General features: G+C 38.9%; 1 protein-coding gene across 4 annotated transcripts in view; it reads right to left on the bottom strand.

Annotated features, from left to right (window-relative positions):
- The window catches only part of CREB5 (cAMP responsive element binding protein 5), a 593699-nt gene that overhangs the window by 98450 nt on the left and 481029 nt on the right, over positions 1 to 14220 (bottom strand). For 3 of the 4 annotated variants that reach the window (XM_082257535.1, XM_082257537.1, XM_082257538.1), the window contains one exon: positions 5637 to 5747. The exons of the other annotated variant lie outside the window; for it this stretch is intronic. In XM_082257535.1, coding sequence (XP_082113661.1) covers positions 5637 to 5747 — 111 coding nt within the window. The remainder of the gene's footprint in view (positions 1 to 5636; positions 5748 to 14220) is intronic. 4 annotated transcript variants of the gene reach the window in all.

The raw sequence follows: 14220 nt of genomic DNA, 5'->3' as shown, positions 1-14220 counted from the left end.
CTTTAAGTCCAGTGACTCTATTTAGGATGAGAATATGTAATCAGTCTGCTGCAGGCAGGAGTAAGCATGTCCTCAGTCCCTCCTCCATTCGGAAGTGTTAATTCCTTGCAGTGGCCAAGGAGCAGCAAAGCACTGGAATTTAAAAGCCCAAGCACTGGAAAGATAAGTATACACGCTCTCTTTTATGGGATGTGCTGACTTTACAAGTAAACCCGTGGTGACAGGGCCCCTTATATATGTCAGGAAGTGGGGTACTGGTCATATGAAGAAATATTTGAAGCCTTAAAATTGGATCTCTCTTTTGGCTAAAGCAGCTCATATAGCATGGGGGAAACTATCAGAACCAAAGACTGCCAATACAAAACAGAAAAGATTTTAAAGACAAGCAGTGGTTGTTTTTTTTTGTTGATGATCCTATATAACATATTCATTAACTAAAGAATGAGAAACTGTCTGATAACATTTTCTTTTTTCAAATGTATTGTAGTTGTAGACACACATTTAGAAAGCGTCATCCTCTGATATGAGCATTCAGCTTGTTATCACCGCCCAATTTTGATGCTCCTGAAAAAATATGCCCATAAACCAATAACATGCTCCACTGGGAGTTCTTTACTGAAAGGACTCATTTTAGAAGGCATCGCCATACTAATTACTTCATAAAGTATTTAGCTGTGTACCCACTGGGATACTACTTACTAGTGCTAAAACTGCTCTTGGATCCAGCTAATCAATTAATGTTCATTATAAGACCTGGAAATTCCAAGCAGTAATGTGTAGAGGTTATAAATAAGAACGGGAGGCATTAAAAGAAGCACATGGCTTGGTATACGAGGCAACATATTGCTGATTACTTTAATCAGCCGCCGTGTTTATCTAAGCACATTTACTTTAATGATCCTTTTATCTATTTTGCATTCACAAGCTGTAGAAGGGTAGATATTTGATAATGATAATGACATTGTGGCACGTGTTGGACATCCTGTCTCAGACATCTCAGACATATTGTCAAGTCTTGCCTTTGACTACCAGTGTTATTTGTACCAGGGCTATAAAGGAAACATCTTTAGGAAAGTATACTAAAATATGCACGAAAAATAAGCATGAATGCCCCAATACAACAGCACAAGACCAGCTTTCGGAATGACATATTAACAGGCCTATGCTTTGTTACTTAGGAGGCTGCATATGCAACAAAATACAGAAAGATCACTACTTCACAAAAATAGCTGAGTGCTGATGAAAGAATGTATATGAACCATACCACTAACTCCCCCACCCCACAACTATTAAGGCAATACATGGGCTGAGACTGTTGTACAAATCCAGCCAGCCTCTGGTGTTAAAACTACATCTTGCCAGCCTTTGGCAGACATAGATGTGAGGTGCATAACCCTTCTACTTAGAAAAATATAATTTTAGCATCTGCTGCCTACACCACTTTCAAGTCTCTAAGAAATAAAATGATTTGCTTATTTTAGTCCTTGCGTTGGCATCTTACAAATCCTTAGTTCCATGTCCTTAAACTGAACCTGTGGCAAGGCTATGGGCATTTAAATATTTATATATTCTGAACAGGCAGTAAGTAAATAATAAGTAATAATACAGAGGGTTTTTTTCTGCGGGAATGTGGGGCACCCCCACCACTAAATGTATGCAATGGCAAGGGGTGCTAGGGTGTGCTGGAGGGTCTATTGATGCCGGCTACTGGGGGATCTATTGTTGCTGCCGGAGGTCTGTTGTTGCTGAGGTGGTAATTTTCTTGTGGGGGTCCATTGTTGCTAAGGGAATCTATTGTTGCTGGGGTGTCTATTGCTGCTGGTTGAGGGGAAGGGGGTCAATTTTACTGCTTTTCTTGTTATCATTAACAATATCCGTACAAATGTACTTATCACCACAAAAACATACTTGGCTCTGTATTCTCTAAAAGGGGTGGTACTGGGGGGGGGGGTAGAAACAAGGGGCAGTGCTCAGAGGTGGGTAGGGAGCAGAGACAAGAAGTTACTCAGAAGCAGGAAGTTCCTGCATCTATTCTCTGAGAAAAAAAAAACCCTGATAATACACCCTCAGTAACCTCTGTAGCTGCATGCACTATCAAACAATTTATCTTCAATCGAGCCTTCTCTTATCAGCTTAGCTCATTCTGTTCCCCCATACCTCAAATGAATACTGGTGGATATACCATGCACAACATCCCTATTAAACAATATATATACCAAAAGACAGAAAAAAATATGTTTTTATTTAGGTGCAACAACAGACTACCGGAAATGAGAACATTCCATAAGCTTTAAAAATATATATATTCACATACAGTATATGACACAACATTGTTATAAAAGATGCATTGATAAAATGACAAATTAAATTATCATCTTACTTAGGATACAACCATTATTAGTTGGAAACAAAAATGAAAAGGAAAAAGCACCTCACTTCTCCAGCCTCCATGCCCAGATATCAGCATAGAAACAGCCCAAGGTGTCAATATACCGTAATATGAATATAGTAACATCATCACATTTCACTCGGTTCCTCCGCCAACAGTAGCCTTCCGATCTCTAATGTAAACACAAAGGAGGAGCACTGGGAAAGGGAGCAGAGTAAGCTGAGATATTGTGATAAGGATTTGAAGGACAGTGTTTGTCCTTTGAACTGTGAGGATGAATTGCTCCACAATTTTTGCAGCTATAGAGGCCAGCACTTTTTTTTAAAGCATTTACTGCTTGATAAAAGAAATATGTCAATACTTAAATGTCCATAGCATGGCCACAGGTTCAATCTAAGACTGTCTAGCTTCGGCTTGGCTGGATATAGCCATAGGATATTGTGGTTCAAGAGGTAGAGGTCTCCGATAATTTTAAAGGATGACAGTTATTCAAAATAATTGTTTTTGTTTTTTATACAATGCAACCTTTCTTAAAGATTTGTGCTTTTCAGATGGTTAGCTATAATTGACTGGATTAAATAAGGTAACATGGCTATACATAGATACATTCTAATTTTTTAAACACAACCTTAAATGTCTTTTTGTGTAATTACTACAATTACTGTCATTACTAAAATGCTCATTTATCAATTGGACTACCACATCTGTTGTAGACATTTGATTTCTATGACAATACAAAAATATTTCTCTCTGGCCAATACTGAATAGAATTTTGCAAATATTATGCACATCTGGTTATGACATCTTTCCCATGTAGTTATAGTTGTGCGCTCTACACAAAAGGCATGTGCTTTTACGTTCCAAACTCCTTGCCGTGCGCTGATTACTGCTGACAACCTTTCAACAATTCCTCAGTATACAAATACAGCCATGGAAACAAACTACTTGGTTTACTCTAAATCACTACTCCCAGCTACCTCAAAACAAAACAATTTCAATCCTGAAAATTAAAATCAAATGTGACGAGATTTTTCACATATCCATTTTCAGTTATATTTTTGGTATTTTAATACTCTTTCAATGTCTATCCCAACCCATGCTCATGCTCAAGCTACAATTTCCTCTTGTTGAGCTCTTAGAAGAGTGTATATGATATGTAGCAAGAACTGGAGTAGACCACATCCTATAGAGTTTGAATGTAAACAAAGGTGCTATTTCCAAGTTGCCTTTCAAGGGCCAAGGGCAACATACAAAATTGGATTTTTTCTTGGGCCCAGCAGAAATAAGAGCACACAATGCAATTTTTTAGCAACTAATCCTAAAACTTTGTATTCTAATATTGCTTACATTTAAGGTCGCTGGTGATCTAAAAAGACAGGTAATGTCTAAAGGCTCTTACAGGCAGCAAACAATAGGCAGAGGTGTGAGACATTATATACTATCTGCACAAACTAAAGCTAAATTCACGGCAAAAATCTAAACAGATACACATCTTTACCTACCAAATAATTTTTACATTTGTCAATCCAGTTCTGAGATTTACACAGCTCTACCATACCACAAAGCCATGTCTGGCAAGTAAAGAGAACTATATTTTCTCTAATACAGTTCAGTAACACTTACAGGTCTTTACCCCACTCTGTGCTTGGACAGTGAAAGCAAAGAAAGAACACCTATGAAGCCATCTCTTTCTACCTAATCTTCTTTTCAGCTGCAGCACAAGCAAATAGCTCCTAGTGCTGCTTTTATTTCCCCCAGTCAGCCCCCCACTAACCAGGTGGTGGCCCTGTCCATCATGGATTCCAATAGGCGAAAAGAAATCCACAGTTATGACAAAGCACTAAGTGAGCATAAAACGCGTTAGCTGGTGATGCTGTTCCTCTCTACTTTTGATTTTGGAATTGTTTTCATGGATTTGCTGAAATAAAGGTGATTTTACTGGAAGTGCGGCCAACCAGATTTTTTTTTTTCCCATTAGAAAAAAGAAACAATTAGATGCAGGCTTGTTAATGAAGCAGTGGAGCTTGGGTTTTGTATCCAGTGACTTTACACTGCTTATATTAAAAAAAAAAACACACATTTAGGGATGTAATAATGAATACAGAACTGCAATAATTTGTGAATTAAAAGTGGTAAACTCTCAGTTTTTTGTTTTTTTTAACCTAAAGGTAAGCTTATAATAAAGCTTACCTGTAGATTAAATGAATAGCTCTTAAACATACACTGTTTAGGAGATATTTTAGTGAGCAGAAGCCAGTGACATCACCAAAGCATGCACTCTGAAGGAACGGCATAACCATGTCGTTACTTCAGAGCTCTGTGACAGGGCCTTGACTTCTGTACGCATCATTGTGACATCATTGTGGCTCGGCCATTCAAACATTTGCAGCCCACGAACCCAGAAGAAAGACTGGGTGAAGATCACAGCCTCTGCAGCGGTGGCTTTGTTTCAAGGTAAGTCCTTCAAAATGTGCTAGTATGCAATACATGCTAGCACAATATGCCTTTACTTTGCAGGAAGAGGTTTTTTTTGCAACATTTAGTACCGCTTCAAGAAGGGTCATAAATGGCCTAGGTTTTCAGTGTTATCATCATCCCCTGTAACATATACTCACAAAGTCATTGAAGGGATGGAAAGGAAAAGTTGTATTTGTGTAGTAGCACTTGTGAGAAATGATCTATGTACCAGAGCCCTAATTTCTAAGGACTCATGAGAGCTCAGACATGATGCAACACTAAAATATACTCAACATTGTGTAAGTTTATTCTAGGACTACACTAGGACCGCAAATTCATATATCTATCTTTCTATCTATCTATCTATCTATCTATCTATCTATCTATCTATCTATCTATCTATCTATCTATAGATAGATAGATAGATAGATAGATAGATAGATAGATAGATAGATAGATAGATAGATAGATAGATAGATAGATAGATAGATAGAAATATTTTGTGGAAAATAATAATAATAATAGGAATTATTCTTAAATGCAAACGCCTGTTGCCACAGTTACAAGAAACATTTTACCTACCAACCTAACTTTAATAGCTTGTGTTTGAGGAAATGATCTGCAGCTGAAACTGTCTGGATAAAGACTTTTGCCATATGAGGGACCAATCAGTGGAGGCACAATTCTTCCTCTTGCTTGGCATGCATATTTGGTATGTAAACAGATGCAACAGTTCCTTATTTAATGTACTTTGAGCTATATGAATGAAAACAGCTTTGGGTGTTCTTACCATTTTGGCATCTGAGTGCATTGGAGGGACTTGAGGTGAAGAACAAGGATTGCCTAGATTGGGACCCTGCATCCCCATGATATTGGAGTTCATTGACATCTGTCTTTCCATCTGTGTAGGATAGGAGAAAAGCTGTGACATAGCACCCACCGAATCCATCTTAAGACAGTATGAAGTACACAGCCTTTTATTTAAACAAGGTTATCTCCTTTTTAAATGTAAAAACATGAAAAATGCATAATGCATTTTAGAAAGGCAGCCTCCTTTGAATAGTCTGAAATAGAGTATTGCCTGCCAAATCTTAGGTATTTGGCTCTGCAAGAAAAAGCAGATGTCACTAAGTAATTATACTTCTACTTCCTTTGATGAACCTGATAATGTACAGTATGTTAGCCAGTGTGCATCGGGGAGTTTCAGTACACAATATCTTTTGTTTCCCATTTCTTGTTTAGAACAGGAACTGAGAAAGGGGGTTTTAAAAAAAAGAGATTTAACAGATAACAGATTTAGGAGACGGAAGCTAAAGTGGGGTAAAAAACAGCAAATTTTAAAGAGATTACAAAGTTGAAACAAGTTTAATGGGTCTAAAAGGATGTAATGATTGGGCATTGTTTTTCTAAGGTGGAATCAAGCATGCTGCATTCTCATTTCAGTAATTCTATTATACTGCTCTACTTGCCACCCTTTTGTGATTATCACCACAGCCATAACAAGTGTTGTGGAGGTACAGTAAAAATTAAGTACAGAATTCAGGGTAGTCTAGGACATAGCTATAGATTGTCCCACAATTTGAACGTATGTAACTGTATGTAACTGTGCCCAAAGGTGAGTACTTGTGATTGTTTAATTTTACATTTCTGTACAGGTGCACTTTAAGATGCACTATATTGTCAAAATTATTTAGATGCCTGCCTTTACACGTACATGAACTCTAATGGCATCCCAGTCTTAGTTCGTGGGGTTCAGTATCGAGTTGGCCCACCCTTTTCAGCTATAACAGCTTCAACTCTTCTGGAAAGGCTGTCCACAAAGTTTATGAATGTGTCACATTTGTGAGTTCAGGCACTTATGTTGGACGAGAAGGCCTGGCTCGCGGCCTCCACTCAAATTCCTCCCAAATGTGTTCTTTCGCTTTTAGGTCAGAACTCTGTGCAATCTAGTCAAGTTCCTCCCTCCCAAACTTGCTCGCCCATGTCTTTATGGACCTTGCTTTTTGCACTGGTGCGCAGTCATGTTGGAACAGGAAGGGGCAATCCCCACATTGTTCCCACAAAGCTGAGAGCATGAAACTGTCCAAAATGTCTTAGTATGCTGATACATTAAGAGTTCCCTTCACTGGAACTAAGGTGCAAAGCATAACCTCTGAAAAACAACCCCCCCCCCACCACCAAAAACCCCCCTCCACCAAATGATTTGAACCAGTTAACAAAGCAAGGTCTATAAAGACATGGACAAGAGAGTTTGGGGTGGAGGAACTTGATTGGCCTGCACAGAGTCCTGACCTCAACCAGATAGAACACCTTTGGGATGAATAAGAGCGGAGGCTGCGAGCCAGGCTGTCTTGTACACATCAGTGCCTGACCTCACAAATGAACTTCGGGAAGAATGTTCAAACATTTCCATAGACACACTCTTAAGCCTTGTGGACAGCCTTCCTAGAAGAGTTGAAGCTGTTGTAGCTGCAAAGGGTGGGCCAACTCAATATTGAAACCTACGGACTAAGACTTGGGTGCCATTATATGCGTGTAAAGGCAGACGTCCCAATACTTTTGACAATATAGGATATAATGCATCTATGTTTTTTTCATGTAAGAAATTAGAATCTATTAGTATGTAATTTTCCAAATTCCGGGATAGGGTACTCAGTTCTTAGTATAGGTAGTAAAAAGCAGACCTTAGGTCATGTGCAGGCCAGGTGTTAATGAGAATTTGCTTTCTCTAGTGTCAGTTACTAATGGCAGCCACTGCTGCTTTAAGTAGACTTGACATGGCTGCTGCTGCAGGTTCAAATGTCTTTTGAACAGGTCAACCTACCTACTAGATTTTAACCAAGAACAAAAAATGTGAGGAACAGACAGAAAGCTTTATTTTTTGTGGATGAGTTTCTGGACAGAACAGTTTAGTGACAACTTTTAAGATAAGATAGTACATGATTGACCAAAGCTTGGAAACACTGCACCAGTGTAAAAGATAAGCTCTAACCACCCCCTGTTTACCAAAATATAATTGCAGACAATCTAAATGTTCCCCAGAACCTGAATGTCCTTTCCTCCACCCAGGTTTGTACTAAGGGCTTTGGACATAGTCTAGCTTGAAGGGAAGTTATTTATATGCTCAGTTTTAAAGCAGATCATCACCCAAAAATCGAAAGTGCCTCTTGTCCACCCTGCCATTGCTCCACTACCTCTATAGCAGATTTTTACTTTATTTTTTTTTGTTTACCGTTTTTTCAGAAAATGATTTGGTGCCGCCTCCTGCCAAGGCGAATGACATATTCTGTGCCGACTGGGACGTACATATCCCAGGAAGACATACTGTTACATTCACAGTAGAGGTGAACCCAAAAGAGCCAGTGGGTCTCTCTATGGTGTCAGAAACAAATGGCAGTGCTGGTCTGAGCAGTGGCACCACATGAGAGTATCTCAGCAGGACAATGCTGGATCTGCTGGATGGGTAGGTATCTGAAACAAGCAGATCCAATTTCCCAGTAAATAGGGGTTAAAGAAACAAATGGGGGAGTTGGGTGGAGGTTCACTTTAATGAGCTAGAACGCTGGGTTGGGTATTTAGCTTTGCAATATGGTAATGATGAGTCTTTGCAATATGGTAAGGCTTAGTGCCACGTTGAATGAAAGTGGTGATTTGAAGGACAATATTATTTAAGCTAAACAAAAGTGTTTAATTCTGTTTATCTTTTATTTAATTGGTGTTAGGCTGCACAAGGGCACTAATACTCTGGTCGTTTTTAAAATATATTACTGTGCGGGAACAAATGCAATATTGACCAGTTCAGTCATAATAACTATTCTTTTTGTCATTACAACTAAATATAAAGATAATTGTGAGATAATTCTAAAGCTTTATATAAAAGTTTAGCTACCTATTTCTAATATATTTATAACAGCTGCCTCTGCTGACCTTTTCGTCTGAGAATGTTAGTTCTCTGGCTGTCATTCTGTTCCAGTGGCTTCAATACTTCAGTACGGCATAAAAAAGTTTTAACACCAGACACTGCCAGGCAATTCATATTTTTTGAAGGAGTCCAGTGATGGCAGCCTCGGTGTCGTATACATGATAGGAGTATGTTAACCACTTGCCGACAGCTCACTGGAGCTCTACTGCGGCAAAGTGGTTAGTTCCCGTCCAGCAACGTAAGTCTACGTCGCTGGACTCCTCCCCTTGTGGGCGGCGCACGCGCGCCACCGGAGGCTCACTCCCGCTGTATTCAGTCACAGCGGGAGTCGGGCCAGGGAAGGAGCGGCGGTGATCACCGCCGCTCTTCCCCGATCGTCGGGGAATCGAGTTTGGAGATCCGCCCGCTTGTGTAAACAATGCGGGCGGATCTCCTAAGTGACAGACAGTGACAGATTGCAGGGTTCAGCATAGCTGAACCTGCGATCTGTCCCTGTGTCACTCAGTCACCTCCCCCCACACACGTTAGTAAGCACCAGGCATACATTAACCCCTCCCGCTCCAATAAAATTAACCCCTTCCCTGCCAGTGTCATTTTTACAGTAACAGTGCATATTTATAGCACTGATTACTGTAGTAATGTCACTGGTACCCCCAAAAGTGTCAAAAATGTCAGTCAAGGGTCCGATCTGTCCACCGCAATGTCGTAGTCCCGCAAAAAAAATTGCAGATCGCCGCCATTACTCGTTAAAAAAAAAACACCAAAAATGACAGAAATCTTTCCCTTAGTTAGTAAACGCAATAACTTTTGCGCAAACCAATCAAAATACGCTTATTGTGATTTTTTTTTACCAAACATAGGTAGCAGAAAACAAATTGGCCAAAAATGTAAAAAAATTTTGATTTTACATTTTTTTGGGGGGGAATTTCATATAAAAAAATGTGAAAAATGTTGTTATTTTTTCAAAATTTACGCTTTTTTTTGTTTATAGCGCAAAAAGTAAAAATTGTACAGGTGATCAAATACCACCAAAAGAAAGCTCTGTTTGTGGGAAAAAAAGGACGTAAATTTTGTTTGGGTACGGCGTCGCAGGACAGCGCAATTGTCAGTTAAAGTTGCACAGTGCCGAATCGCAAAAAGTGGCAAAATCCTCCGGTGGTATTGATTGAGGTCTTAGAGAAGACTAAAGCCCTAAACACTGCAATTGACATTTAGTGCCACATACAATGGTGGTTAACAATGCCAGGTTAGCACTTAGTATTTAAGAAAGCATTTCCTTACTGGTGTAGAAGGTAACCAATGTGCTATTGTGTTAATAATGCAGCATTGATATTATCCTCCACACTCTTTATCCAATTTACCTCTTGCTGTTCTGAACCATGGGTGCAACCATCATAGTCATACAAAGGAAAAGTGCACCCACCAGTACAAAACCTTGCAATACACTCATGCTTCAATATAAATTGTACAGTAAATCATTGAAAACCTACTAAAAATGTTTTACATTTAAAAAAAAAAAAAAGACAGCTGGCAAGAAAGATCACAGTGGACCAACCCTAAATCAGGACAATAAACCTAAAATCATGCAGAGAGCAAATGTATTGTCTAAACTGTATATATTTATTATCAAAGTGACTGGAGCTTTAAAAGCATGTTTTGAAGAAGCATGGAAATTTATGGCATTTTCCCAAGGATGAATATAGTGTATTCCCTGCTAAGTAATCAGAATGTGAAGGTTTGTGATACATCTCAGCCTTACAAAAGGGTAAGAGCTGCCAGAATGTTACTAGAAGGAAATCTCCGGGGAAAAGAGATGGAGATCATATTTCTGCTCTCCTTGGCTCGCTCTAGTGACAAGCAGAATGGTTTTGCCTTAGCGTATTTATCAAAAATAGCAATCAGTGTGGCAGTGCAAAATAAACTCATCAGTGGACAATTTTGGTGCTAAAAGCTTTTAAAATGTACAAGGCTTTTTATCTTGAGCTTTCACGGGGTAATAGATGGGGACCTTCACCATTTTTTTGTGCTATGTTGTATGTGCTTTATAATCTGTCCCTATTTTACACTAGAGATTTGATTTTGCAGTCATGGTACATAGCTACTTAATCTGGGTGTTGATAAATGGTCATGCCTAGTGAATCAGGCGTGTCAGCTAGAGATACATCTGCACACTGCAATCTGATAGCCCCAGAAGAGGTCAGCTCAGTGCTGATCTTCTTTGTGTTACGAAGAAAAGAAAATTCTGACTTTTTCTAAGTGCATAAAGAAGGAGGGAGGAGGGGACCAATGAAAAAAGAAAAAGAACGAGTCCTCTTAGAACACGGCGTGATATGTTTCCCATTTCCAGTATGCATTCCGAAAATAATTTCTCTACCACAACAGGCCCCATAGCTATTACTTTAAATTGACCAGGCAAAAGATGGTTTTATGTTAATGAGTGAAATGACTGCATGACACGACGAAGGTGTACTGCGAATCAAGGTTCCCATAGTGAAATAGCTATTTCTACATCAAATCTAACATGAAACACAGGTAGTTGTTATGAATAGTATTTGTAGGTTGGATTGAAAGAAAGTAAGTAAAATTACAGAGCACGGGATGAAGAGCACTAATACGGGAATGGAAGCAGAGTGTCCGTCTGGCAGAACAGCTCTAGAGATCAGAATGAATTAGGCAGGCAGGACATTTAATCCAGTTACCCATGCAGAGTTTGTTTTTTGGAATTTGGTTGACGATCTCATTCATCTCGCAGGGAGCTGGAGCCGCACTGAATGCACACAGGGCATGTTTTATTAATAATTTATTATTAAAAAGGGGACAAAAAGTTTTTTTTGCAAGCTGGATAACAGTCACTGCCTGTCTGTAAATATTTCTTTTTCTGTGCTGATAGTATCCACCATGGTGTCTACAGTAGCTACTTGACACTAAAAGGACAACATTTGTGAAGTCTAGAACAGTTCACATACATGGCCTATGACTTGCCTGTGAACTGGGGGCCGAGTAAAGACTTCTTCACCAAACGACTTGTATAGCATAAAGAAAAATATAACAACTTTCATAAAATTTCAAGGATTTGAATTCACCAAGAATTACAGTGCCCTTTGAAATATATGATACAGTTACTAGCTTAATATTTTTAAAAAGGTTGAAGAATATATAGAGTGTATTTTTCCTTATAATACACCAAAAACTAATACATAAATTGAAAAACAATCCGAATCTCAAACTTCACACATATGAAATCTGGCTGACCATGTGGTATCTGTTGTCTTGTGGGATGGGCTTCATTAAAAAATCAGTAAATTATTCAAACCACAATCACAGTCTAGACTGTTCATACATATATAATTTAAAGGGATTATCATAGGCGCTTAATAAAAGGGGTTGTATTTGGGTATAAAATCAACTTTATTCTAAGTCTGAAAAGTCCAAAAAAGTGGAAATAAATAACTTATAAATGCATAGAATCAGTATATGACTGAGTAACGTAAGCTCCATAGGCATGGTCCTCTGATTCTTTCTGTATTGGACTGTGTTGTAATTGTACTGTCCCCCTTTATATTGTAAAGCGCTGTGCAAACTTTTGGTGCTACATAAATCCTACATTATAATAAAAATAATAATAATCATAATGTTTCCAGATTTCAGCTCCAATTTATTAATTTAGGACTATATTATTATATACTATATTACCTAACGTATTGCGACGCCTGCCTTTACACACGCATGAACTTTAATGGCATCCAAGTCTTAGTTCGTAGGGTTCAATATTGAGTTTGTCCACCCTTTGCAGTTATAACAGCTTCAACTCTTCTGGGAAGGCTGTTCACAAGGTTTAGGAGTGTGTCTATGGGAATGTGAGGTCAGGCACTGATGTTGGATGAGAAAGCCTGGCATGCAGTCTGTGCTCTAATTTATCGCAAAGGTGTTCTATTGGGTTGAGGTCAGGACAGGCAAGTTCCTCCACCCCAAACTCACTTATCCATGTCTTTATGGACCTTTTTTCCTGCACAGGCGCGCAGTCATGTTGGAAAAGAAAGGAGCCATCCCCGAAATGTTCCCACAAAGCTGAGAACATGAAATTGTCCAAAATGTCTTGGTATCCTGACTCAACAACTGAAAAGCAACCACACACCATAATCCCCACTCCACCAAATAATTTGGACCTTTGCACAAAGCAAGGACCATAAAGCCATGGATGAGCAAGTTAGAGGTGGAGGAACTTGACTGGTCTGCATTCCTGATAGAACACTTTTGGGATGAATTAGAGCGGAGAGTGGGAGCCAGTCCTTCTCTCCAACAACAGTGCCTAACCTCACAAATGCACTTCTAGAAGAATAGTCAAATATTCCCATAGACACACTTCTAAACCTTGTGGACAGCCTTCCCAGAAGAGTTGAAACTGTTATAGCTGCAAAGGGTGGATCTATTAAACCCTATGGACTAAGACTGGGATGCCATTAAAGTTCACGTGAATGTAAAGCAGGCATCCCAATACTTTTGGTAATATAGTGTATATCTATCTTTGTTTATTTGTCATATTTATAAAGCATTATCAGTTCATCAGTCCCTTCTCTACCGGAAATTATATTTTAAAGTCCCTACCACATTCATACAAGTATACGCTCAACCCAATCTAAATCAAATTAAGTCAGATGTTTCTTACCCAACTAATATGTTTTCTATAGCAGAGTTCAAAGGTGCAGTGAAGTAGTCCAAGGGGTTTATTAATTAAATACAAATAGATTGTGCACTTTGCAAGTGCAGTTGCACCAGAGCTTAGTAAATGAGGGGAAGCTCTGCTAACACCCATCATCCAATCATGTGCATGCAAAAATGAGGTTTCTTTTTTCCTTGCACATGATTGGGTATTCTTTGTAAAGTGAAGCTTTACCTCATTTAATAAGCTCTGAAACCGCTGCAATTTAAAAGTGCAACTGCACTTTCAAAGTTTACAGTCAATTTGCCTTTAGTAAATCACCCCCATGTCTCTGCTTTTTGACAGTAAACAGTAATGAAGGTAAGCACATTAATTTGCTCTCATACATAATAATTGACATAATATTAAACTGATGAAATAGGTCAAGGTCACCATCATTTTGTGACTACAAGTGCAAAATAAATGTATACCAGGAGATTTAATTTAATTCTCCACGGTAGACCACACTTAGGGTTGCTACATTTGTTCAGCCTTACAAATACAGCTTCTATTTACAGCAGAAGGCAGGGACTTCTAGAATGTTTTACTATCTGCAATTCACAAGAGTGCTTTTAAGCTCTCTGTCAGCCCGTCTCCAGCAGCAGGTGCAATCCCTGGTATCCACCTGCAAGCGCACAGATAAGTCCAAATGAAAGGCTTCACTCCACTATGCCTGCAGTGTAAAGTTTTAATTCCATAAAAGCAGAGAGGATACTCTAATCCCTAATCCTTCTTATAAATTACCCCCCCCCC

Source organism: Pelophylax lessonae (genome assembly GCF_965119305.1).
Source record: "Pelophylax lessonae genome assembly, chromosome: 5".
NCBI classification, from domain to species: domain Eukaryota; kingdom Metazoa; phylum Chordata; class Amphibia; order Anura; family Ranidae; genus Pelophylax; species Pelophylax lessonae.
This window is presented reverse-complemented; position numbering and strand designations above follow the sequence as displayed.